The 27809-nt window shown below is 44.0% G+C and overlaps 1 protein-coding gene across 3 annotated transcripts; it reads right to left on the bottom strand.

Annotated features, from left to right (window-relative positions):
* Window positions 1-1747: 1747 nt before the first annotated feature.
* Window positions 1748-27809, bottom strand: LOC115203293 (ubiquitin carboxyl-terminal hydrolase CYLD). Of its 3 annotated transcripts, XM_029767852.1 has the most exons (19): window positions 27415-27809; window positions 24401-24766; window positions 20532-20701; window positions 17133-17376; window positions 15813-16121; window positions 13875-13980; window positions 12113-12214; window positions 11434-11550; window positions 9637-10046; window positions 9212-9377; window positions 8895-9036; window positions 8494-8616; window positions 8234-8325; window positions 8062-8128; window positions 7762-7894; window positions 5002-5110; window positions 4742-4860; window positions 3796-4012; window positions 1748-3518 (listed from the first exon to the last, which is right to left on the bottom strand). In XM_029767852.1, exons 2-19 carry the CDS (start codon window positions 24476-24478, stop codon window positions 3334-3336), a joined length of 2889 nt encoding a protein of 962 aa, XP_029623712.1. In that variant the 5' UTR covers window positions 24479-24766; window positions 27415-27809; the 3' UTR covers window positions 1748-3333. The 3 variants fall into 3 exon arrangements, with proteins under 3 accessions (XP_029623712.1, XP_029623713.1, XP_029623714.1); XM_029767853.1 differs by lacking the exon at window positions 11434-11550 and having other exon boundaries at window positions 27415-27807; XM_029767854.1 differs by lacking the exons at window positions 11434-11550; window positions 12113-12214 and having other exon boundaries at window positions 27415-27808.

The raw sequence follows: 27809 nt of genomic DNA, 5'->3' as shown, positions 1-27809 counted from the left end.
CATGGAGTAGATGGGAGAATACCAAGAACAACATCAGCCAATCTTTGGTAAGTATAAAAAAATAAAAGAACAAAATAGTCCCATATTTTAACTCGGGACTGACTATTATGAGTGAGAAAGAACAGGAAATTCAGCCATAAAAAAATACTTCAAACCCAACACCAAAATAAAAGTGAGAACGTGATCCTGAGAGTCTGTCTGGGCTTCTGTTGTGTGTGACTGTACTATAAGTAGACAGAATATAGCCTGGGATCCGCAATGAATATCGCTGTTTCACTTCACTAAAACAGCACAGTAGTAAAAGCAATATTCTGTGTGTTTTCCAGGCTAAGTAGGTTCTAGGTCTTTCCAGAAGCCCAATCCACCAGTGTAAAATTTGCTCCTGTCCAGTGGAGAGGATATAGGTTGTAGACCCTGCCCCTTTCCCAGCAGCCCCAACCCAGCGGTGTTGGAGGGCCACTGGCTGTTTATCATAAACAGCCCAGCAAGGTCCATCTGCTTTGATTTTATTTAGCATTCTCCCCCAGGGCCTCTGAGCTGGAGTGAGAATAACAATACTTGAGCCCATCTGCTCCTGAAGTACCAGTCCCGGCTAAATTATCACACGCTACGAGCGGCTGGCATATGCTGTGGCATTAAGATACAAGAGGGCATTGTGGCGCCAGCTGTTGTGTTGACAAATACTTATCTGGCACTTCTGAAGTCAGCTTGCTAAGCTGGTTTCAAGTTTGACTAAAAACTAAATGGGTGTAAGGTGTGTAAGAGGGTTCCTGTGGGGGAAATGCATGTATAATATAGGCTGATTTCTCTTTGTTGCTAAGTGTCTGGGGAATTGGGTCATAGGGTATATGGAACTTAATCCCAACATATAGGCCACAGGGATAATAACAATGAAAAGCCAGTCACACAAGTGGTCAAACAAACTGCCATCTTAAAAAAGATCTGTCATTCTTTATTGTTAAGAATATTGCACCCAATTTGTATTTATTTCCTGGACAGCAGATGATTGACTGTGGTTTTAAAGAGGCCTAAACTGGGGCCCATATTGTAATAATCCTATGACTAAAGGCATAAACCCACTTGCTCACACATTGTCAACTGCTCAAACACAGATGAGAGACTTTTCTCAAGAGCTTGAAATGCTGCAGCCCTCACTAAGCTGGAAATGTAGCCATGTACCCGCTGGGCACACACTGGTTGAATCAACGTTGTTTCCACACCATTTCAGTAAAATACCATTGAACCACATGGAATAAACATTGAATTGATGTCTGTGCCCAGTGAGTTATGACTAACTCAAAAAGCAAACCCTTTTCATTATTTTAACAATGATTGATCAGAGATATGTTTAAAAAATGTAAAGTAGTTCTGCCTTTACCAGTAGACTGTAGTTTGAGGTGATAAAGAGAAGAAAATAGAACCTTGTGTTAATGTGCTGTCTGGGCCTCGAGCTCCCTGTCGGACCAGTGTCCAGCTGCTGTGTCTCTGCCCACAGGGAGGTTAGTCCCATCTGCACCCCGTCTCTCTGACAAACGCATCGACCAGAGCAGAATCCCCGCTGTGCTGAGCCCCTGCAGACACCATGCTAATGAGACCTGCACCTCTGTGACAGGTGAGGACACGGACACACACCAGAGTCATCATTAAGCTACACGACAAGCGTACCCCAATGCACTCATACTCAGACGCACAAAACAAAGCAAACTGCCAGGCACATGGCAAACATCTCCAACACACAAATAAACACTTTTCATACCTTTCACAACAGGGGTTTTAATTTAGTTAACATTTTACGAGAACAGCACTGACATTAATTTCCATCCGTTATATACGTTTTATACTTTACAGATAGATGCACAAGTCAATGTTCATAGATATCCATATCAGAGACTCACAGGCTCCCGTGGAGTAAAGAAAGTCCTCCTGTCTGTCTGTGATGAGCATTAAACTTCAGCAGTGCAGAAACAAGCACACACAGTAATAATGTCCCCTTTGAGGGTCCCTGGGAAAACAATCACAATGGGGGGGCCTCCATCATGACATTAAACTACACTACCCAGCATGTCACTTGTGGTAACATTCAGTAGTATTAATGGGACAGCATGAATCACAAGATCTCACTTCAATATCTGGCGAGAGATGGGAGGAGGAGTACCAGATAGCTTATATTTAATATACTTTTTGAAAATTAAAATACGAGAATGTAAATATATTCAGATTAAAATATAATTAGGAATATACTGTATTTTAAAGTTACTTGATTTTGATCCACGGTTGGGGAGTTGACTGTCACAAATGTATGAAAAAGACACAAAAGGCATATACTGTTTGTCTCATCAGATAGATAAGTATTGAGAATGACAAATGCCAAGCAGGGGTTTTCTATGTCTTGAGTGCAGTTAAAAGTTTAGAAATAAAATCATTCTGTTTTCTGACACACAACACCTTGAGACTTACAAAACAGAAAAATCTAAATTGAAAATTTTAGTTGAATATTTCCACAAACTGTTAATTCAAAAACACCTGCCAGGCTTTAAGGTACCTGACCTGTCCTCTGACTGCATGGAGAACTGTCATACAGCCGCCTATACCATATATCCATTTGGAACACACATACTCATGAAATCTACAAGGTATAATAGGGAACTATGCCACCCAAAGTATTCTGGTTGATCCTAATGCTATATTTGGTTGACATAAATATACTGTTGGTGATGGTACACATCTGACATTATGGATCATGGTACTAACTAAGGATGTCTTAAGACAAGCTGTTTAAACAGTATACATAGTTGGTTGAGGGTTTTGAATATGGCATTATTTCCACTATGAGTTGAATTATGGAGAGCTCCAATCTTACACTGATTAAGAAAAGCAGGACTCCCCCTGCTTTAGGTAAATGAGGTGGCCTCTGTCCTTCCATTAACACGGCTTGTTTTTGTTTCGCATGTTTGGTCAGCCGAGGCGAGCATGTCGTCCCCCTCTCTCTCTCTCCTTCTCTTCCTCTCCACAGGAAGATAATAATATTCAGCGGGCTTCTCGTGTCTCCATCGACCGCCGTCCCCCACCACTCAGCTACGAGGCACAGGGAAGCTACTGACGTCAAGATCAGCTTGTTTTGTTGTTCACCACAGAGGGAAAACAAGAAGAACAACACTTCAACAAATGCACAGTGCAAATAAGCTTTTTTCTTTTATAGTCTCTTCACTAAGGGCAGAGTAGACTGAGGAGACAGGGGCAGGCATTGAGGAGGAGGTGGTGGGGACAGAGGGAGAGAGCTCTGGACTACAGTTCTCTCGTCTGTCTGTCTGGGAGTCTCCTGACCCGGGGGCTCTACTTGTACAGGCTCATGGTGGGGCTCTGGTACATGCACATGTAGGCGTCACACAGCAGACGGCGGGCCTGGCCCTGGATGCTCTTGGGGTCCAGGGCGTGCAGCTCCTCAGGGGTCATCTTCAGATAGGCCCCCACCTCCGGACATGGAGACACCTGAGGGATGTTGAAGCCATTCTGCCCTCCTGTGGAACAACAAACACAGACAGAGCACTCAGATCTGTGGTATTAAAGCAATGGCAAGTGTTCTAGTTATATTTCTATGTAATATAATTTCTATTTGTGAATGAATCCAAAATATTTACTATTGAGCTGAATATCTATTCATAATTATGAACAATGAGACAATATCAGAAAAATAGCTGGTTTGACAGCTCATAATACTTTGTAAATGATTCAAAATACTGCTTCCCCCACAACAACAAAAAAACACAGTTATCCAATAACTTTTTCTCTCCATACCGTCGCGGTCGGCCATACTGTCGAAGAAGAGCCATGCGGAGTCTTGGTGGCCGTACTTGACGAAGGCCACATAGTGACTGGTCTCGATGCAGAGCACAGCAAACAGCTCCATCCGCTGGCGAGGGTAGCTACCCTGCCGCCACACACCCTCCTGCAGTTCCTTGGGGACGGACAACTTGCCGTGGCGATGGGCCTTCCTCCTCGGGTGGAGGTGAACCTGAGGGAACACATACATGTATGACACATAATGGTTGGAAATAAGTATTTACCTATTTCTTGGGGATTTTGTAAGTATTTCTATGCACTAGTTATAAAATCGGTCTAACAGTTCTCACAGATCAATGGCAACTACAGAGTAAAGAATAAACTGGAGAATGACAAGTTTCACAATTCATTCGTTTTTAAAAAATCAATTACACATATATTCACTGAGAGTTTGGCTAAAATATTCACAAATGTGCCTCAAAGTTCAAGGTAAATATTTTGTCTTCATCTATAAGTTATTTAAGCAATAAGGCACGGGGGGTGTTGTATATGGCCAATATACCACAGCTAATGGCTGTTCTTATGCACGACGCAACGCGGAGTGGCTGGATACAGCCCATGGTATATTGGTCATATATCACAAATCCCCGAGGTGCCTTATTGCTATTATAAACTGATTACCAATGTAATTACAGCAGTAAAAATAAATGTTTTGTCATACTCGTGGTATACGGTCTGATATACCACGACTGTCAGCCAATCAGCATTCAGGGCTCAAACCACCTAGTATATAATACAATTTAGAAACTCTGTCATTTCTTACATGAAACTCAGTCATTCCTTAGGACTTGTCGCCCCCAAGTGGATTGTACTGGAACTACACTGCTTTACAACTACTGCAAGTCCCTGATGAGATCCCCTTAGTTTCTATGTTGGTGAAATGGCACCCTCTGTCTGTTACCTGTGTATTGCACTTTTCACAGAACTGTTTTATCTTCCCGGCAGTGATGTCACCGTCCTCGTAGCACTCCCTGCATTCATACAGAGCCAGACCCCCGCAGATTCGACACTCCCTGGGAGCTGAGAGAGAAGCACAGGGTTGACTATACACACCCACATGTTGATAGAGAACAGTAGATTTCTGATATGGAAAACAGTTATCACATTCAATAATGATAATCCAACTACAACCACATTCAAATAAAATAACTTTTTACACACTGTCTTCAAGTAAGTCTGTGATGTCTAACTCTAGTGAGGGGAAGATCTTGTTGAACATCTTGAAGTCCTTCCCAAAGCGAGGCATCTGGATGATAAGGCAGGAAGGAGCCTGAACAGAGAGAAGACGCATGAAGTCACCAAATCACATTTTATTGGTCACATACACATATTTAGCAGATGTTATTGCGGGTGTAGCAAAATGCTTGTGTTCCTAGCTCCAACAGTGCGGTAGTAACTAACAATTCACAACAATCTAAAAGTAAAAGAATGGAATTAAGAAATATCAGATCGAGCAATGTCGGAGTGGCATTGACTAAAAGTAGAATAGAATACAGTATATACATATGAGATGAGTAAAGCAGTATGTAAACATTATTAAATTGACTAGTGTTCCATTATTAAAGTGGCCAGTGATTCAAAGTCTATGTACAGTATATAGGCAGCCTCTTTTATTTGTATTTATTTAACCTTTATTTAACTAGGCAAGTCAGTTAAGAAGAAATTCTTATTTACAATGATGGCCTACCCCGACCAAACCCTAACGACGCTGGGCCAATTGTGCGCCGCCCTATGGGACTCCCAATCACGGCCAGTTGTGATACAGCCTGGAATTGAACCAGGGTCTGTAGTGAAGCTTCTTGCACTGAGATGCAGTGCCTTAGAGGCTCCTAAGTGGTGCAGTGGTCTAAGGTGCAGGGTTGCGTAACCAGGTGTAAGACAGCTAGTGATGTTTATTTATCAGTCTGATGGCCTTGAGATAGAAGTTGTTTTTCAGTCTCTCGGTCTCAGCCTCCTGAGGTTGAAGAGGAGCTGTTGCTCCTTCTTTACACTATCTGTGGGTGGACCATTTCAGATCGGTGATGTGTACGCCGAGGAACTTGAAGCTTTCCACCTTCTCCACTGCGGTCCCGGCGATGTGGATAGGGGCGTGCTCCCTCTGCTGTGTCCTGAAGTCCACGATCAGCTTTTTTTTTTGACGTTGAGTGAGGTCATTTTCCTGGCACCACGCTCTCAGGACCCTCACCTCCTCCCTGTAAGCCGTCTCGTCATTGTTGGTAATCAGGCCTATTGTTGTGTCGTCTGCAAACTTGATGATTGAGTTGGAAGCGTGTGTGGCCATGCAATCATCGGTGAACAGGGGGTACAGGAAGGGGCTGAGCACACACCCTTGTGAGGCCCTTGTGTTGAGGATCAGCGAAGTGGAGGTGTTGTTTCCTACCTTCACCACCTGGGGCAGTACGTCAGGAAGTCCAGGACCTATTTGCATAGGGCGGGGTCAAGACCCCGAGCTTAATGATGAACTTGGAGGGTACTATGGTTTGAATGCTGAGCTATAGTCAATGAACAGCATTCTTATGTAGGTATTCCTCTTATCCAGATGGGATAGGGCAGTGTGCAATGCGATGGCGATTGCATCATCTGTGGATCTATTGGGGTGGTAAGCAAATTGAAGTGGGTCTAGGGTGACAGGGAGGGTAGAGGTGATATGATCCTTAACTAGCCTCTCGAAGCACTTCATGATGACAGTCATTTAGTTCAGTTACCTTTGCTTTCTTGGGTACAGAAACAATGGTAGACATCTTCAAGCATGTGAAGACAGCAGACTGGGATAGGAAGAGATTGAATGTCCGTAAACACTCCAGCAAACTGGTCTGGGCATGCTCTGAGGAGGCAGCTTGGGATGCCCTCTGGGCAGCCTTGAGAGGGTTAACACGCTTAAATGTCTTATTCATGTCGGCCACGGAGAACGAGAGCCCACAGTCCTTGGTAGCGGGCCACGTCGGTGGCACTGTGTTATCCTCAAGGCAGGCAAAGAAGGTGTTTAGCTTGTCCGGAAGCAAGACAGTGTAGTCCGTGATTGTCTGCAGACCCTGCCACATACATCTCGTGTCTGAGCCGTTGAATTGCGACTCCACTTTGTCTCTGTACTGACGTTTTGCCTGTTTGATTGCCTTATGGAGGGAATAACTACACTGTTTGTATTCGGCCATATTCCCAGTCACTTTACCATGGTTAAATGCGGTGGTTCGCGCTTTCATTTTTGCCCTGAGCTCATCTACTTTATTATCCAGAGACTGAACATTAGCGAGTAATATAAGCAGTGGATGGTGTGCACGCCTCCTGAGTCGGACTAGAATTCCACTCTGAATACCTCTTCTCCGCCGTCGGTGTTTTGGAGCAGGCTCTGGAATAAGTTCAATTGCCCTGGGGGTACGAACAAAAGATCCAATTCGGGAAAGTCGTATTCCTGGTTTTAATGCTGGCGAGTTACCTCTGTTCTGATATCCAAAAGTTATTATGGCTGTATGTAATAACACCCAAACAATTCTGGGCTAATAATGTAATAAATAACAGACAAAAAAACAAAATATTGCAAAGTTGCTTTGGAGCTAGGAGCAGAGCTGCCATATCTGTCGGCGACATCTTACCTTACTGAGGAACAGCCGTTACATAACAAACAAATCCTGAATATAAGGCACTTGATTGGTGACAGCAGAGCAAACAACATCCCACTTAAATTCCACAAAAGAGAACTGTGTGTTTTCTACAAGCTACTAATCCTGCCAATTTCCCATAGTAGCTCAGCCTTTCATTGATTAACTCAGCTAATCATTAGAATTGATAGTCAAGTTGACTCTCCCTTCATGCTCCTAGAATGAATTGCTTCTTGATTGCAATCAGCAAATGATTCACCCCTGAGCAACCCAACCACTGACAGACAGTCAGCCAGCCAGAAAGACATATAGACAGACAGGTCACCTCAGCAAACTTGAGGTCACTGTTGATGAAGGACCACTCTATGAGCTGCTGGCTGGTTGGCACACCCACTTTGTCCTTCTTATCCATGAAGATCTGGTAGAAGTAGCAGTCCTGAACCTTCTGACCTGCTGATCTAGACACAAACAGGATATCATGTGTAATACATTAGAAATCGTACTCATTTGAGCTCAGATTAGATTTATGTCTAAATATTCTTAAATGTATATACTATTAGCAGAAATAGTTTAGAAAAGCAATAACAAGATGATATGTTGAGAAGTATGTTTAATGTAGACTGACCTCAGCTTGAGTAAGGGGTCCACCCTCAATATGTGATGGAACAGAATATTGAGGAACTCTTCAGGATCTGTTAGGTGAAAGGTGAACATTGAGTTTATAACACTTAGAACAAGTTCATGACATGTATAACAAAACCACAACACTTTAATATTTTGATAAAGGCATTAGACACCTTTTTCTTCAGATGTGAACCCTGAGGCAGCTTCTACCTTCTCCAGTATCCTTCTGAGCTTCATCACTTTAGTGGCACACACATAGCCATGTCTACAAGACAAATAAAATAGACAAGACAAATCTCAGTTATGATACTTGGCTGGGTCTAGAAAACAAATTAAAGTGCTTATAAATGACATGTTAAGCATTGGTTTGCCACATGACATTGTACTGAATGAATGTGTCTGAACAAAACATGAAGAGCAGTTTCCTACTTACATGCGCAGGGGGTTGACTATCTCTGTGCGTAGCAGCTCCTGTGTCTCTCTGTAATACTCTACGTCAGTCTTGGACCTCGGCCTCAGCAGAACTGTGTCAAGGACTGAGCTGAAGGAAAACAGGCTAAAGACAGGAAAAAAGGGAAAGAGGAAAAAAAAACATGATGCCAAAAATATACATTTATTTTCCCTGTTGAGAGACTAAAAAGCTCTCATGTTTCAATGAGTAGGTGTGTCCAAACTTTTGACTGGTACTAACACACACAAAAATGGAAAATCACATTTTTGACTACACTGGGCCTTTAACTACATTGACATAGGAATGAGGAGGTTAAGAACTCTCTAATAATACACGCAAGGAAGAAGCAAAAACTCAGAGCTCTCTCTCTCCTATGTCCTCACCAGAAGAGTGTGGAGTCCAGGTAGCAGGAGTTGTAGTGGCCCTGGATACCTTTCTTCTTGCCCACCATGATGTCCAGACCGTCATTCTCAGTGCGTGGAGGAGTGTTCTCATGCACCACCTCACTCAGATAACCCCCGAAAGCTGGACAGACACAAACAGTGAAGTTTAAGTTGACAATCCTGGGCAGGACTGCTTAGCTGGGTGGAAATGTCCTTGTATTGCCTTTACCCGTCCAATCCTAGGAAGTACCTAGGATAGGGGCTAGGGGTCAATTTGTAATTCAGCACAGGACTGACAGGTGACACCAGTGACTCACCAATAGAGTTGCATCTCTCTATGGGGTTGGAGGAGTGGTGTAGGGAGGGGAAACGGGAGTCAGGCCGGCAGCATTTCAGCTTCACAAACAGGGCCTTCTTGGGCGCGCAGCTGAAGTAGCGGGTACCTTGAAAGGTGCCGTCTGTACAGCCAACACACTCTTCCTCCTGAGAGAGCAGAACCAGACAAGGCCATCATGTTATGAGTGCAGTTAGCTGTATGCTATTACACTAAACATATAGCTAGTAATGATACTGGATTTGGATGATTCTACCATTCAATGAAAGAAATGTTGGTTTCTCTGAAGTGTTCCTTAAATCCTTAGTTCACTTGTGACAATGTTATTGGGAAAAACATAAGACAAAACAGCCAGGTCTCAGAGGCTACAAAGAGACAATCCTTCCTGTCAGTGTAATCATCTCTCACCAGCTCCAGGCCAGCCAGTGGCTCTGGTAGTCCCGGAGGCAGCCCCACCCAGCGGATGACCCCACACAGGGGCGGGTTCTCCTTCACCTCCACCAGGGAGCCCACCTCCAGACCAGGCACACCCCCACCCCCGCGAGAGCTGGGGGGTGAGGGGGGCCGCGGAGAGGGAGGGGTAGGGGACGGGGGCTCGGGCATCTGCATCTGCTCTCCCATCACTGACTGCACGGAGAGGGAGAGGGGTCCATGGCTCATGCTGCCATTGGGCCCCGTCTTACGGCTCAGGCTGAAGGGCAGGGAGTGGAACTTGTTGTCATTGGACAAGGAAGCAGAGGGCGGGGCCCTGGGAGGAGGTGTGGCTTCATTGAAGTCAGGGGGCGTGTCTGTGAGGGACTTGGCAGGGTCTTCCCCGACTGCAGAGGAAAACAACAGACAATCAATTTTCACTGCAGCAGATATTACACTGACAGAGAGCTTCTAGCATTGTGGACTCATCAGATATTCATTTGACTTTTTTGACAACGTTGTGAATAGGGAGTGTGCAGGTGGTGTCACAACTTCATATCAGCATTAGCAAACCAAATGTAACGTTGGCTTATAAACACTTTCACATTCACTGTAAACATAACCACAAAATGTACCTTGTGTGACAAGGACTTTACATTTTTCAACTCCCATGGGAGGTAAATAAATATTTGTGTCACTGTGAGAATGTGTTGAGAAAATCTAAATGCCTCCACATGGAGACAGCCACAGAATAATCCAGAAGAGATGGGTGAGTTACAAGATCATCACGTCACCAATGGAAAATACAATACACCATCAAATATGAATATGATGGACCTGAACATATGGGTAAGATGACAGTGATGAAAAACAAAACAGAGGTGATGAAACAGAACAGAGAGAACAGCTGTGACAGGATTTCTGTCATTCCTGCGACATAGAGGAGTCATCTCCACTGGGTCTTCCTCACCCTAGAGTCCACTGATAGCTCCATAACTTTACACACAGGCTTTACATTACTCAATGATTTTCAATCCCTTGGTTTCACTTGTGTAATTATCCATTCATCACCACCATGCTGTAAGGAACATGATCTTTGACCCCATGTAGGCTACCTACCTAAACTACCCCACACCATTCCCCATGAAACATATCCACATGGCCTCACTTAAACCCAGTACTGAAGGCTTTCACTAATGCTTACAGGAAACTATCAAGAAGAAAGTACAGTACTTTACCTAATTTAATTATTCTGAGGGAGAAAAAATGCAAGACATTATTATAAGCCTTTTTGTGATTTGATAAAGATCGTGCCACAGCAATTACACCATGCAGGTGGACCTCACAGTTAATGGGAATGAATAGATAGAGGACTCTCAGTGAAGGGTGTTGATCAGGGCCGGGACAATACCAGTATCACGATACTCGTTAGTATCGTGGCAAGGAAACAAAACACAAAGCGGATTTAACTTCTTTAGGAAAACAACCCTCATTATGTTGTCATCCAGTCACATGTATTTATTTTCCAAGCTATAGAACACACTATTTTACATACAGCAGGTATTTTAAAAAGGACCAAAAGAGTTTGATCTGCTTCCTGTTTTTATTTTTGCCATGGAAAAAATATCTAGATACTGGTAACGTCACAGCACTAGTCTTGATAGCAAGCTTTTTAATCAAGTTAAAGATCAAACTCATTCTTTATTTGTTCACTGATTGGTAAATGAACACTGTAGAACAACCTGCTATCAAGACAGATGGGAGTCTCAGTACTGTATCTTGCTGGGGCTTTACCTTCATCAATGTACCATGTGCTTTTGGATTTGGCCTGGACTGGGTGGTCAACAGAGCTGCCATTTAAAGTATAATAAAACTCTGACTTGCTTCTACTCCCACACTGAAGACCGAAGCCTGGAGATAACACAAGTCAACAGAGAAACAGAAAGCAGGTATGCGTTTGCTGCAGTGGAGGCTGCTGGGGGGAGAACAGCTCATAATAATGGCTGGAATGGAGTAAATTGAATGGTATCAAACCAAGTTTTTCATACCATTCCATTTACTCCAATGCAGCCATTATTATGAGGCGTTCTTAAATGACAGCAGGATAGGTGTGGAGAGGAGGGAGAGAGAAAGGAATAGAGAGAGAGAACGGGAGGCAGATCGTCAGCACACTGAGCAGGTCAGTAGCCATGCAAGGAACACAATGGTTCGGTAACTCTCACCACTCCACACCATTCACGTCAGCTCTGGAATCCAAATTGGCCATTCACACAAGTGGAATCTGGCACAACTTCAATTTTCCAAAATTGAGTCATCATGCCTCATTGATATGATTTCCCTCAACATTCCAGATATGATTTCCCTCACAACATTCCAATGACAGAACCCTCAACCAATATCACAGCACACTAACACCATGTTAAAAAGTGTTATAGTGTTAGCTAGTACATGCACTTGAAGCCAACAGCAGTACCTTTGCTCTTTGGTTTGCTTTGGCCAGAGGAGGACATGTCACTGCTGCTGCCTCTGGAGGTAAAGCTGTGCTTCTGCAGCCTCTGGTCCTGCATGGAGTATTCTGCAAACACACCGTCCAGTATAACAACAGTGTGGAACAACACGGATATACCCACCCCTGTGCTAAAACCCTACAGTGCACAGCCGTGTGTCTTGTTGCAGGTTCTGGCAGATAGAGATAAGATAGATATATATCCCATCAGAGCACCATTACAAAGTATAGGCCTGCTACAATAGGAAATAGGCCTAATAATGATTGGTGGCTGTGGAGCCTGGTAAAGCAGTGGGAAGGGCTTTATAATTGTGCAAAATACCGATATTTACTCAGTTAATCACAAAGACTGATGCAAAGTGAAAAACATACTTTCACTCAATACCATAGACTTTCAAGTACAGGTGAACATTATCAGTCTTAGGTTTCAGAGAGCAAAAATCTTTTCTAAGAGAAAATGCATTAACGAAATATACGCCCCCTTCCCCCCACAACACACACACACACACACACTTCAAGTATGTCTAAGAAGACCAAGTACGTCAAAGCATCAACCATTGTTGGGGTTCAGAGTCAGACAGCACACAAACAAATCAATAAAACCAATGGCGAGAACAAAGAGGCTGAGAGGAGCAGCATCTCACTTGACTTTCAAAAACAAGCAGAGCCATCAAACAAAAGAGCCTCTGTTAATGCTGCTGCTGTTATTGCTACTGCTGCTGCTGTTATTGCTACTGCTGCTGCTGTTATTGCTACTGCTGCTGCTGTTATTGCTACTGCTGCTGCTGTTATTGCTGCTGCTGTTATTGCTACTGCTGCTGCTGTTATTGCTACTGCTACTGCTGCTGCTGCTGTTATTGCTACTGCTGTTACTGCTACTGCTGTTACTGCTACTGCTGCTGCTGTTACTGCTACTGCTGCTGCTGTTACTGCTACTGCTGCTGCTGTTACTGCTACTGTTATTGCTACTGCTGCTGTTACTGCTACTGCTGCTGTTACTGCTACTGCTGCTGTTACTGCTACTGCTGCTGTTACTGCTACTGCTGCTGCTGCTGCTACTGCTGCTGCTGTTACTGCTGCTGCTGCTGCTGCTGCTGCTGCTGCTGTTACTGCTGCTGCTGTTACTGCTGCTGCTGTTACTGCTGCTGCTGTTACTGCTGCTGCTGCTATTGCTGCTGTTACTACTGCTGCTGTTACTACTGCTGCTGTTACTACTGCTGCTGTTACTACTGCTGCTGTTACTACTGCTGCTGTTACTACTGCTGCTGTTGCTACTGCTGCTGCTGCTACTGCTGCTGCTGCTACTACTGCTGCTGCTGTTACTACTGCTGCTGCTACTACTGCTGCTACTACTACTGCTGCTGTTACTGCTGCTGTTACTGTTGATGTTACTGTTGATGTTACTACTGCTGCTACTACTACTACTACTGCTGTTGTTACTGCTGCTGCTGCTGTTACTGCTGCCAGTAAAACACTAACACACAACACTCCAGTGTTCACTCACACCCCGCCACAAATACTACACACATAACTGCCTGACTGACGATATGGCTAATATGCAATACCTGAAGCTTCTTCAGTTATCATTTATAGGATCCAAATAAGGGGGAGAATATTTAAAAAAATATATAGATTTGCACTTGGTGAAATTGCTATAAATTGAAATAACTATATACATTTGATGTGAGGAAAAAAAGGAGAGAATAGACTACCGGACCGCTGGACTCACCTGGCATTACGTCACAGATGGGGACTAGACGGGTGTGTTCCAGACTGGCGAAATTACACAGCAGCTTCCCGTCGATAACACCATCCCAGTCCCCAATAGGATTGTCCTGGAAGAGCCGGAGACAGCAACCGATTACTGCTGCGGGCGTTCCTCATCTCCTAAAACCTGTACTTACAGTCCCAGTCTCAGCAGCAGTCCTGTCATCACTACTACAGCGCTTCTCTCTCCTGTCAACTACCTCGTCCACCCAGTAATGGTCCCCTGTCTGCTCTTCTCTCTCCAGTCAACTACCTCCTCCACCCAGTAATGGTCCCCTGTCTGCTCTTCTCTCTCCAGTCAACTACCTCCTACACCCAGTAATGGTCCCCTGTCTGCTCTTCTCTCTCCAATCAACTACCTCCTCCACCCAGTAATGGTTCTCTGTCTGCTCTTCTCTCTCCAGTCAACTACCTCGTCCACCCAGTAATGGTCCCGTCTGCTCTTCTCTCTCCTGTCAACTACCTCCTCCACCCAGTAATGGTTCTCTGTCTGCTCTTCTCTCTCCAGTCAACTACCTCCTCCACCCAGTAATGGTCCCGTCTGCTCTTCTCTCTTCTGTCAACTACCTCCTCCACCCAGTAATGGTTCTCTCTGCTCTTCTCTCTCCAGTCAACTACCTCCTCCACCCAGTAATGGTCCCCTGTCTGCTCTTCTCTCTCCAGTCAACTACCTCCTCCACCCAGTAATGGTTCTCTCTGCTCTTCTCTCTCCAGTCAACTACCTCCTCCACCCAGTAATGGTCCCCTGTCTGCTCTTCTCTCTCCAGTCAACTACCTCCTCCACCCAGTAATGGTCCCCTGTCTGCTCTTCTCTCTCCTGTCAACTACCTCCTCCACCCAGTACAGTAATGGTCCTCTGTCTGCACTTGAACTTCAACTCTCCTCTTAACCTTCCCTCTCTACATTTCTCAAATGTACCTCTCCGCGTCTCAAAACAGAGGGGTGCTTATTCCAATCCCCGGGAAGCAGGGTCAAAGTTTGCCAGTACTGGTTGCTCCACTCCACCACACTAATCTATGTACTCTTGGAAGGTTGGCCCCATTGTGGGCAAAAATAGATCCAAATAAACAAAAACGTTATATAAAAATAGCCTAACACTAAGCTGTTTTGTATATGGCGTGTCAGAGTGTTGTTGATGTTCTCTGTATGCTGGGCGAGGCTGGAGCAGAGTGGACGGAGCAGTGGACTCTCCTCTCCTTTCCTCAGCTGCCTGGCCAACCCGCTGGCCCTGTGCCACGCTACTGGTCATACAGCCCAGTGCTGTAGCTGTGTCCCCAATGGCACCCTATTGCCTATTTAGTGCACTACATTTGGGCCCATTGGGCTATAGTCAAAAGTAGTTCACTACATAGGGAATAGGGTGCCATTGGGGACGCAGACTGCAACTTTACCTCACTCCCCAGCTCCCCGCATGACTACTGCCCTTTGTGTGTGTCCCAGGCCAGAGTAGACTGAGTGGGCTCACTGCTGCTGCTACTACTAACAACCGGCAGTCAAATGCCTCTGTCATTATGCATGTTCCCTTTCCTTAACTGCTATGCCATCTGATTACATTGGCAACATCGACACTAGCAGCTGGCTAAATAAACATTATGAATCATCTTTGCTTTTCTGGATAGACAATCAAATCATACAAACAACATTACAGGGGCTACTTGAACTAGTCTTTTACCTAACTTGAGATGTAATTTCCAAATTGTTAGCCATGTTCTATAAATACAGCATTATTATATATGTAGTGTGGACATTTCACCTTTACCTAGTGTTAACAGCAGAGGAGAAGGTAATCTCCACTGACAGTATTTACATTGCCAGTCTGCCATTCTACAGCAGACAGGAGCATATTGTAGAGATCCCACTCAGTAAGGCCCCAGTATGGGACCAGTATCTCAAGCCTTACCATGTCTACTCCCACATAGTACCCCAGGCTCTCGTTCCCAGGCAGCAGGTCACAGAAGATGATGGTTCCTCTCTCCGGCCCCTCTCTGGTCTGGACCAGGACCCTGGAGTTGATCTCCAGCTGATGGAAATCCATCTCCTCCTCCACCAGGGTGACGTGATCCACCTCTAGCTCTCCCAGTTCCTCTTCCTCGTCATCCCACAGCTCCAGCTTGTCCAGGGCAACAAACACCCCGCACTCATCCTCACAGCGGAACAGCTGTCGGCCCTGGTAGGAGCCCTCTGTGAAGCCCTGGCCTCTGCCCTCCTCCTAGGTAGAGGCATAGGTTACATACAGTATGTTAAACGTGGGATAACCTGTGAGTGCCAGTCGCATGTGGCTTACTCAGACACGCTAACCCTTCCCCTAATCCTTCACACAGTAATGCCAAAAAATTTACCTGACCATTAACCTCTTCCGTAACCCTTTCCCTAACCCTAAGCTAACCATCACAGGAAAAACCTAGCACTGGGCTGAGCAGATAAAAGAGGCATGAGCTGTCATTACAGTGAGGTGAGCTCAGCTACTGTAACCTGCCTATTCAGCATTCTACAGGGAAGGGAACAGGGAAGTGAACATTATACATCTGGGATGATGAGGGTTTCAGATCGATAGTGCGGAGGGCATAACAGCATACTCAAAATGTTTCATTGCAGAGAGTAGCCGGCAGGCACCGAACTGAATAATCTTTGCTCTTACACAGGGATAATGGACAGCTAGAGGGTGTAGTTACATGATTCTATACACTGCAACACTGCACTTCTTGAGTGCCATGTAGGGCTTTTCAGTATTGGCATCATTCAATTTATGTTTGTATGATCAAGATAAGAAGTAAACATTGTTGACTGTAAATGTGTTGTAAGTATTCTTAATCGTGATACAAGTCTGGCATTCAATCAAGACGCTGATCTGAAACCCAATAATGTGCTAAACCCTTTATAGTGAGCAAGGGTCAGCCTCTCGTCCGGCTCCTTCACCCACTCACCCAGCCTACAACTGGACACAACATTGTGCTCCAATAAACAAGCCTTTGTAGCCCGCTATTTTACTGCATCTTTACAGAACGTAAGCTACGGCATGAGAGAGAGTCCATTTACTAGCTTAACTGTTATGAAATCCTCAGGGAACATTTCACAAAAAACAAATTACAGGCGATATCACACATAATTTAAGTTCCCTCCGGGACAAATAAAGTTATTCTAATCTACTCTATATACGTAACGGAGGGTCAATTGCTTACAAAGTGCATTTTAACAGAACAGTAAAGATGAGGTTTCTCACCAGCAGCTCCACTCCAAACCAGACCCCGGAGAGAGCCCTGTCTGGGAGGAGAGATCCTTTAAATCGGACTACCCCAGGCAAAGGTTCATCCCCCGAACGCAGCTGCACGCGCACCTTGGAGCCACAGTCGATGTCTCTGGCCCGCTCCAGCCGGGGCTTGTTGCACAGCAGGGCATAGCGCTCCTCACAGTTGGTGATGGGGAACAGCAGCTCAGCTAGCTTCTCATCCAGCTCCAGGACGTCCCTGAATTGAATGAATTGGTTGCAAATCGAACACACAACAACAAGATGTGCATTTGAATTCCAGAGGATAACACAAGCAAATATGAAAGTTACAAAAACATGTCAATATATCATACACTACTAGGTACAAAAGTATGTGGACATCCCTTCAAATTAGTGGATGCGGCTATTTCAGCTAAACCCGTTGCTGACAGGTGTATAAAATCAAGCACAGAGCCATATAATCCCCATAGACAAACATTGGCAGTAGAATGGCCTTACTGAAGAGCTCAGTGACTTTCAATGTGGCACCGTCAAAGGATGCCACCTTTCCAACATATCAATTTGTCAAATTTCTGCCCTGCCCCAATCAACTGTAAGTGCTGTTATTGTGAAGTGAAAATGTCTAGGAGCAACAACAGCTCAGCTGCGAAGTGGTAGGCCACAAGCTCACAGAACGGGACCGCGAGTACTGAAGGGCGTAAAAATTGTCTGTTCTCGGTTGCAACACTCACTACCAAGTTCCAAACTGCCTCTGGAAGCAAAGTAGGCACAAGAACTGTTCGTCGGGAGTGTCATGAAATGGGTTTCCATGGCTGAGCAGCCGCACACAAGCCTAAGATTACCATGCGCAATGCCAAGGGTCGGCTGGAGTGGTGTAAAAGCTCACTGCCATTGGATTCTGGAGCAGTGGAAACGTGTTCTCTGGAGTGATGAATCACGCTTCACCGTCTGGCAGTCCGACAGACAAATCTGGGTTTGGCGGATGCCAGGAGAACGCTACCTGCCCCAATGCATAGTGCCAACTGTAAAGTTTGGTGGAGGAGGAATAACGGTCTGGGGCTGTTTTTCATAGTTCGGGCTAGGCCTCTTAGTCCCAGTGAAGGGAAATCTTAACGCGACAGCATACAATTACATTCTAGACGATTCTGTGCTTCCAACTTTGTGGCAACCGTTTGGGGAAGGCCCTTTACCTTTTCAACATGACAATGTCCCAGTGCACAAAGCGAGGTCCATACAGAAAAGGATTGTCAAGCTCTGAGTGGAAGAACTTGACTGGCCTGCACCGAGTCCTGAACTCAACCCCATCAAACACCTTTGGGATGATTTGGAACGCCAACTGCGAGTCAGGCCTAATCGACCAACATCAGTGCCCGACCTCTCTAATGTTTTTGTGGCTGAATGGAATCAAGTCCCCGCAGCAATGTTCCAACATCAAGTGGAAATTCTTCCCAGAAGAGTGGAGGCTTTTATAGAAGCAAAAGGGGGGTACAACTCCATATTAATGCCCATGATTTTAGAATGAGATGTTTTTTAGTTTTTTTACCTTTATTTAACTAGGCAAGTCAGTTAAGAACAAATTCTTATTTTCAATGACGGCCTAGGAACAGTGGGTTAACTGCCTGTTCAGGGGCAGAACGACAGATTTATACCTTGTCAGTTCGAGGATTCGACCTTGCAACCTTTCAGTTACTAGTCCAACGCTCTAACCACTTGGCTACCCTGCCGCCCCTAGTTTGATGAGCAGGTGTCCACATACTTTTAGTCATGTAGTGTACAGCCGTGGCCAAAAGTTGAGAATGACACAAATATTAATTTCCACAAAGTTTGCTGCTTCAGTGTCTTTAGATATTTTTGTCAGATATTACTATGTGTCAAAGGCTTTTATTGACAATTACATGAAGTTGATGCAAAGAGTCAATATTTGCAGTGTTGACCCTTCTTTTTCAAGACCTCTGCAATCCGCCCTGGCATGCTGTCAATTAACTTCTGGGCCACATCCTGACTGATGGCAGCCCATTCTTGCATAATCAATGCTTGGAGTTTGTCAGAATTTGTGGGTTTTTGTTTGTCCACCCGCCCCTTGAGGATTGACCACAAGTTCTCAATGGGATTAAGGTCTGGGGAGTTTCCTGGCCATGGACCCAAAATATTGATGTTTTGTTCCCCGAGCCACTTAGTTATCACTTTTGCCTTATGGCAAGGTGCTCCATCATGCTGGAAAAGGCATTGTTCTTCACCAAACTGTTCCTGGATGGTTGGGAGAAGTTGCTCTCGGAGGATGTGTTGGTACCATTTTTTATTCATGGCTGTATTCTTAGGCAAAATTGTGAGTGAGCCCACTCCCTTGGCTGAGAAGCAACCCCACACATGAATGGTCTCAGGATGCTTTACTGTTGGCATGACACAGGACTGATGGTAGCGCTCACCTTGTCTTCTCCGGACAAGCTTTTTTCCGGATGCCCCAAACAATTGGAAAGGGGATTCATCAGAGAAAATGACTTTACCCCAGTCCTCAGCAGTCCAATCCCTGTACCTTTTGCAGAATATCAGTCTGTCCCTGATGTTTTTCCTGGAGAGAAGTGGCTACTTTGCTGCCCTTCTTGACACCAGGCCATCCTCCAAAAGTCTTCATCTCACTGTGCATGCAGATGCACTCACACCTGCCTGCTGCCATTCCTGAGCAAGCTCTGTACTGGTGGTGCCCTGATCCCGCACCTGAATAAACTTTAGGAGACGACCTGGCGCTTGCTGGACTTTCTTGGGCGCCCTGAAGCCTTCTTCACAACAATTGAACCGCTCTCCTTGAAGTTCTTGATGATCCGATAAATGGTTGATTTAGGTGCAATCTTACTGGCAGCAATATCCTTGCCTGTGAAGCCCTTTTTGTCCAAAGCAATGATGACGGCACGTGTTTCCTTGTAGGTAACCATGGAAGAAAAATGATTCCAAGCACCACCCTCCTTTTGAAGCTTCCAGTCTGTTATTCGAACTCAATCAGCATGACAGAGTGATCTCCAGCCTTGTCCTCGTCAACACTCGCACCTGTGTTAACAAGAGAATCACTGACATGATGTCAGCTGGTCCTTTTGTGGCAGGGCTGAAATGCAGCGGAAACGTTTTTGGGGGATTCAGTTCATTTGCATGGCAAAGAGGGACTTTGCAATTAATTGCAATTCAACTGATCACTCTTCATAACATTCTGGAGTATATGCAAATTGACATCATACAAACTGAGGCAGCAAGCTTTGTAAAAATGTATATTTGTGTCATTGTCAAAACTTTTGGTGGCGACTGTATGTCAAATGTGAGTATTGTTGTTTTTCGAACTTTGTCTTGTCTTTTTTAAATTTGCAATATAGCATGATAGTGTCACTATCCATTAATTAGACCAACCGCTCATCCAGGCTCAGCACCACGTTGGTCTGGTCCAGGACGCGTAGGCTCCTCTTGCCCTTGCTGGGGGGCAGTGTGCGCCCCAGGCTGTTCCTCTCCTGGCAGGCCTGTCCCAGGCTGCCCCGGGGGATCCTCAGGGTCTTCTGGGGGGGCTTCTCCACTGTGCACTCCTTAGTAGAAATGTGTTGACTTATTAAGGGACTCAGGTTGTGTTAGAAATGGCACCCTATTCCCTATTTAGTACACTGCTTTTGACCAGGGCCCATTGGGCTGATGTAGTGCATTATATAGGGAATAAAGAGCCAATTCAAACATAATCGAAGATACCCATTAGTACATCAGGACTTATCTTCCTGAGTTGATTCTCAAACTCACTATAGCCGAAACAAGAAAATATGAAACACAAAAAAATAAACCCTTTTCGATACACAGGCCTTGATAAATAAACAAACAAACATGAACAAAATCTTGAATAATCCCTAGCAAAATTAAATTTCTTAAAGAGCAACTGCTTTTAAAAAGCAACAAATCTCTTTTAAAAATGGCCTATGTGGCATCATATGAGCCATAAAAAGTTATTCTAGTGTCAACAGACTACAAAGTGTTAATAGGATAATTTTTCTCATAAAGTCAGTCTAAAACAGAGTTTGGAACATCTGTGTGTCACAATGGGTAAACGATGACAGGGTTTGATTTGACAATGTCCATTAGTCCACTAACATGGGGTGAACAGCTGCGGTGATTACACTCTATCCCATAGCATAGACAGTGAGACTGTTTAAATAAGCTACCTGCTAATAGCCATAATGGCGCTGTACAACGTGACTGTGTGTGTTTGAAAGAGTACTTTCCAGTAAGCAACAATTTGTTTACCTTTATTAGACAACTTTGTTCCAATATTTCTGTAATTCAGTGATATTTATTCCCATCGTTATGGATCCATAACTAAATAAATAGACAAACGTCGGCATTTTGAAAGAGTATTTTTATCATTATTTTATTAACGAAAGCATAAAGATGCCATTATTAGTTACATTGTTTTAGTTTGAACGTGCAGACTGGCACTAAGAACAGCGGGAACGTTTCCCTAGTCAGCGACATTATTAGTGCAATGCCCCTTAAAGTGTTTTTCTGTGCTACCCAGTGTGGCGGGGTGGGGGACCACCCACCCTTCCTCCTCCTCCCTTCCCCATGGGCTAGGTCTGTCTTCTGTGCGAGGCTCTGCAGCCCAAACCCATGCCTCCTGCCCTCGTGCCTTGAACCTCACGCGCTTTCAGTGGATACAGCTGGAGAACTGCAAGGCAATCCCATTGTGCGCCACTCTGGAGCCATGACCAGTATATACAGTTGAAGTCGGAAGTTTACATACACCTTAGCCAAATACATTTAGACTCAGTTTTTCACAATTCCCGACATTTAATCCTAGTAAAAATTCCCTGTCTTAGGTCAGTTAGGATCACCACTTATTTTAACATTTACATTTTAGTCATTTAGCAGACGCTCTTATCCAGAGCGACTTACAGTAGTGAATGCATACATTTCATTTCTTGCATTTTTTTTCCTGAAATGTCAGAACAGTAAGAGAGAATTTATTATTTCAGCTTTTATTTCTTTCATCACATTCCCAGTGGGTCAGAAGTTTACATAAACTTAATTAGTATTTGGTAGCATTGCCTTTACATTGTTTAACTTGGGTCAAACATTTTGGGTAGCCTTCCACAAGCTTCCCACAATAAGTTGGGTGAATTTTGGCCCATTCCTCCTCACAGAGCTGGTGTAACTGAGTCAGGTTTGTAGGCCTCCTTGCTCGCACACGCTTTTTCAGTTCTGCCCACAAATGTTCTATGGGATTGAGGTCAGGGCTTTGTGATGGCCACTCCAATACCTTGACTTTGTTGTCCTTAAGCCATTTTGCAACAACTTTGGAAGTATTATTGGGGTCATTGTCCATTTGGAAGACCCATTGCAACCAAGCTTTAAGTTCCTGACTGATGTCTTGAGATGTTGCTTCAATATATCCACACAATTTTCCTACCTCATGATGCCATCTATTTTGTGAAGTGCACCAGTCCCTCCTGCAGCAAAGCACCCCCACAACATGATGCTGCCACCCCCGTGCTTCACGGTTGGGATGGTATTCTTCGACATGCAAGCCTCCCCCTTTTTCCTCCAAACATAATGGTCATTATGGCCAAACAGTTCTATTTTTGTTTCATCAGACCAGAGGACATTTTTCCAAAAAGTACGATATTTGTCCCAATGTGCAGTTGCAAACCCTAGTCTGGCTTTTTTTAATGGTGGTTTTGAAGCAGTGGCTTCTTTCTTGCTGAGCGGCCTTTCAGGTTATGTCGATATAGGACTCGCTTTACTATGGATATAGATACTTTTGTACCCGTTTCCTCCAGCATCTTCACAAGGTCCTTTGCTGTTGTTCTGGGATTGATTTGCACTATTCGCACCAAAGTACATTCATCTCTAGGAGACAGAACGTGTCTCCTTTCTGAGCGGTATGACGGCTGCGTGGTCCCATGGTGTTTATACTTGCGTACTATTGTTTGTAAGTGGTACCTTCAGGCGTTTGTAAATTGCTCCCTTCAGGCGTTTGTAAATTGCTCCCAAGGATGAACCAGACTTGTGGAGGTCTACAACTTTTTTTCTGAGGTCTTGGCTGATTTCTTTTGATTTTCCCATGATGCCAAGCAAAGAGGCACTGTGTTTGAAAGTAGGCCTTGAAATATATCCACAGGTACACCTCCAATTGCCTCAAATTATGTCAATCAGCCTATCAGAAGCTTCTAAAGCCAAGACATAATTTTCTGGAATTTTCCAAGCTTTTTAAAAGGCACAGTCAACTTAGTGTATGTAAACTTCTGACCCACCGGAATTGTGATACAGTAAGATATAAGTGAAATAATCTGTCTGTAAACAATTGTTGCAAAAATTACTTGTGTGATGCACAAGTAGATGTCCTAACTGACTTGCCAAAACTATAGTGCGTTAACAAGAAATTTGTGGAGTGGTTGAAAAACAAGTTAATGACTCCAACCTAAGTGTGTGTGAACTTCCAACTTCAACTGTATTGTCCTGCTAATAACAGGGTTAATAATATATCTGTGAGAATATCCAAGTTTTTTTTGTTATATCATTCTAAATTAATAATAATCGCTTTGTTTAAAAAATAATATTTTGGAGATGATTTTGTTTTCAAATAACGTAAAATGAGCGAGAAAAAAGCCATTCTTGAAGATGGGATGAGACATTTTTACTCATTTGTAAATAAAGCCATTTTGTTATTTAGAATAATTTATTTCTGTTTTTAGAGGGAGAGAAACCAAAAACCTGGAGTCATCTCATGGGTCTCCCAGTCGAGGCCGGCACAGGTATTGAACCAGCATCTGTAGCAACACAGCTTGCACTGCCTTAGACCGTTGAGGCACTCAGACGCTGTGCAACGTGCCCAGTCGGGAGTGGGCTACACTACTACAGTAAGAGAAAAATAATCCTAACAAAATAATATAATGAAAACCTTAGTGTAACAACAGTTTTGGTAAGTAATACTGAAGTCGTGCACAATTATCAGTTTCTATTTAGGTTTATGTCACCCATTCATTGTCAGTTAGAGACACAGTAGGACCCAAAAGCATAATCAGTGCTCCAACTCCCCCTTGCGCTGGTCTGGAGCAATGAAGTGGTGATGCAGGGTACCGTACTTAAACACAAATTAACTCTAAGTAACGAAGGATAATCTCCAAACTTTAGTGGAGCAACCACATTACAAGACTGAAATCTGTTTTTTTTCTAATGAGCAACAGAAAAGCACACGTGACATTCGGAATGTTCAGTGGCTCTTTAAACATATGTATATTTACCTTGACCACCATGTAGAAGCGCCAGTCCTCCCTGAAGCCTCCACTGGACTTCTCCTGGCTCCACAGGGCAGAGCTCATGGCTTTAGGGACTGGGGCAGCTGGGGCATAGCAGGGGGAAATACAGGGTCCGCCTGTCTAACTAAGCCCCTCTCTCTTCCCTTTATGGACGTTCCTCTATCCCCAAAGCAGTGACAGGGGCATAGCAAGGGTGAGAGAGAAACTAGGCCTACCACCTGAAGGGACGGTTGTCTGGTTAGAGGGTAGACAGAGAGGGTGTTATGGTCGCTCACAGGCTCCTGCTGACCTGGGGTGCCCTCATAACGGTCTCAACTGTCTGCATGCATGCCCCAATGTACTTTGTAGGACCTGTGTACGAATAGAAAGGCATGGTGTTATTTTGACAATGTTGTTAAAAGGTCATGGAATGCCTCCAGGTTAATTCTATTAAATCACTGACTTATCATAAATCCCAGCTCAATTTCTCTCCCCCCAAAATTGGCCTATGGCTAGGCTATATTAACCCAAATAAGCATGAAATTGGCCTTTTCGGGAAAACAACAAAACATTTAGGCAATACAAATCTGGGATAAGCTCTGAATAAATGGCATTCAAAGATTAAAATTGGTATCTAAACAAACAGGATGTAGCCTCATTAGAATGTAGGCCTAATATCTGAGTGAAGCCTGATTGTACCATTAGCTACAGGCTGCTACTGTACCTCATAAAACTGACAGTGAAAACCAGTTGAGCACAAACATGATTAGACCTAACCTAGTGTACTACTGGTATCTGGCAACCAAATAGGCCAAAAATAAGTTACTACCTGTATTCTGATTCCTGACAAACCGATTTGACATAAAGGTAAAATCGATTGGAATTCAATCACTTTTTGACAGCTCCCCTTTTCATTTGAATGAAACCTTCCATACATATTTGCCCATATTTGCCCATTTGCCCAATGCCAAAACATTCAGGAGATAAAGGTTCTCAAAGTTGACTTACTTTGCATACCCCACCATACCATGAAACATCAATGTCTTCATCACTGGAAAAGATAAAGAGTTTGGGATCGATATAATTTAAAAGCTTACAAACAGGATTGTCAAACTATTTAATAGTTTCTGGAAAAGGAAAATGGCAATTATATTAAGCTTCTTTTCAAGAAATAAAATAGTTTCACAAGCTTTTACATTATATCAAGATGAACCGCTTATCCTTTCCAGTGATGAAGTCACGGATGTCTCATGGTGTGGTGGGTATGCAAAATGGGTCAACTTTGAGCACTCTTAACTCCTGAATGTTTTGGCATTCAGGTCCAAAAAGTAACTTTCTTAACACTTCTTCCATGGGCAAACATGCATAGAAAGTTGACAGGGATGCTGTCCAAAAACTGATTGAATTCAAATGGCTTTACCCTGAAAACAATTTTGAAGGCGGCAGACAATATGCTCAAAACCTGTTGATACTCTCCTCTTAAGATGAGAAATGGGTGATGCCGCACAGGCCTTGGTACTACTGTCAATATTAACACAAATGGATTCTAAGCCAGCGTTATTCAAACACACCGTTATAAACATGTTACTCAAAACACATTTTGGATTTCCCCTAGCTGTGTGTTAAGGGAGCTGTGAGGGGGAATTCACAGAGTAAAGCAGCCAAACGCCTCTTCCTGACAAACAACAGAGTCACCGCCACTTTAATACAGGGTCGACCTGTTTGACAAACCCAATATGAAGGGGGGATCCAAGCACCTCTGACATGACTCCTCTTTATGGTTCTCTGGCCACTCTCACATCTAGGCTATTCACACCTCATGTCCGTGCATCAAGCATCAATCAAGCAACTTGGGGCTCTCGAGTGGCGCAGCGGTCTAAGGCACTGCATCTCAGTGCTAGAGGCTTCACTACAGACCCTGGTTCGATTGCAGGCTGTATCACAACCAGCCATGATTGGGAGTCCCATAGGGCTGCGCACAATTGGCCCAGTGTCGTCCAGGTTAGAGTTTGGCCGGGGTAGGCCGTCATTGTAAATAAGAATTTGTTCTTAACTGACTTGCCTAAATTAAATGTTAAATAAAACATTTATTTTAAAATCAATGACAGGGTGCTGCTGTGTTAGCCTTGGTTTGCATTGCAACTCCTCTTAGGCTGTGTATCTGTGCTTAACATCAATTTTCACATAGAGGACTTGTTGTTTATTATGCAATGTTGACCATGCCCCTATTTGAGCTTGAGGAGGGAGCATGGAGTGAGCAAAATAACGTGACAGACATTTACTATGTTGTGATGTTAACCTAGCAGTCTACCATAAGGAAGGAGTGAGGGCAAAAGGCCTATTGCCCTTTGAAAATACACATAATTGAATGACCCTTGGTCAACAACATGCACTACTGAATGTCAGATAATGCCCAAGTAAGAAGCACTGCTTACTTGGGCATTATCTGACATGACAACTACTTCTGAAAGTAGCCCACTGGTACCGTTTGCTTTGCCTTTTAACAGTGTGAATGTGTGATGTACAATGTAGCCATGTACTGATGGTGCTGACATCCTGAATATAAAATGACTGGGATGCAACACTGACTATCTAAACAACACACCATCATGCTTCTATTTTCAATCACAACATTCAAAAGCCCCAACAGATTAAATAAATTATTAACAGCAGAGTAACTATCATTATTGATGTTGTCTTGCACGTTCCATCAGTGACATCACTGAATAAAGCCAGTCAGCAGCAGCGAGTGATGATGACGCGTGAGAGAAGGAAGAAAGAATGTGTCACTGCCAAGCCTTGCTTAATCATGGATGAGGAAGGACCCTCATTGAGAAAATACCCATGGAACATGTAAATTAGTGTAAAACAGCACACACTAGGGCTAGCTAGCCAGTATAGCAAACCATGCAAGATTTGATCAGGTGCATCCATATCATAGTCTGACGTATGACGAGTAAGCAAACACGAAATGTAGCTATCATTTTGACATAACGTCGTTAGCTAGCTCGTCTTCTTACCTTATTCAAACGTCAGTTCGGTGCTGGAGTGTCATGTCACCTGCTCATTCCAATGCTGTTCTTTAGTAGCTGAGGTTTTGATACGTTTGTACAATTAACTGGCTAGCTTGTTGATAGCAAGCCAGCTGAGAACCGATATGACAGGCTCGAAATTAGCTAGCCAAAGTAGCTAGTATGGCTAGCTAGCTGCCCCCATGCAACACAGAGCATGTTATCTACAGCATTTAATGTAGATAACTATTTTTCTGAACGACTCTTAGACTATACTATTAAATACTGACAGACAAACGAAGTCAGGCCTTATAGCGAGAGGAATAAATATTATTTACAGAACCAATAGACCCCGAAATGTGTGTTGCCTGAGATTGTGCCAATTAAAAAACCCATTGGCCAAT

This window comes from Salmo trutta, chromosome 12 (genome assembly GCF_901001165.1).
Source record: "Salmo trutta chromosome 12, fSalTru1.1, whole genome shotgun sequence".
In the NCBI taxonomy this organism is placed as follows: domain Eukaryota; kingdom Metazoa; phylum Chordata; class Actinopteri; order Salmoniformes; family Salmonidae; genus Salmo; species Salmo trutta.
The sequence above is the reverse complement of the archived record's forward strand: the minus strand, read 5'-3'. Positions and strand labels throughout refer to the sequence as shown.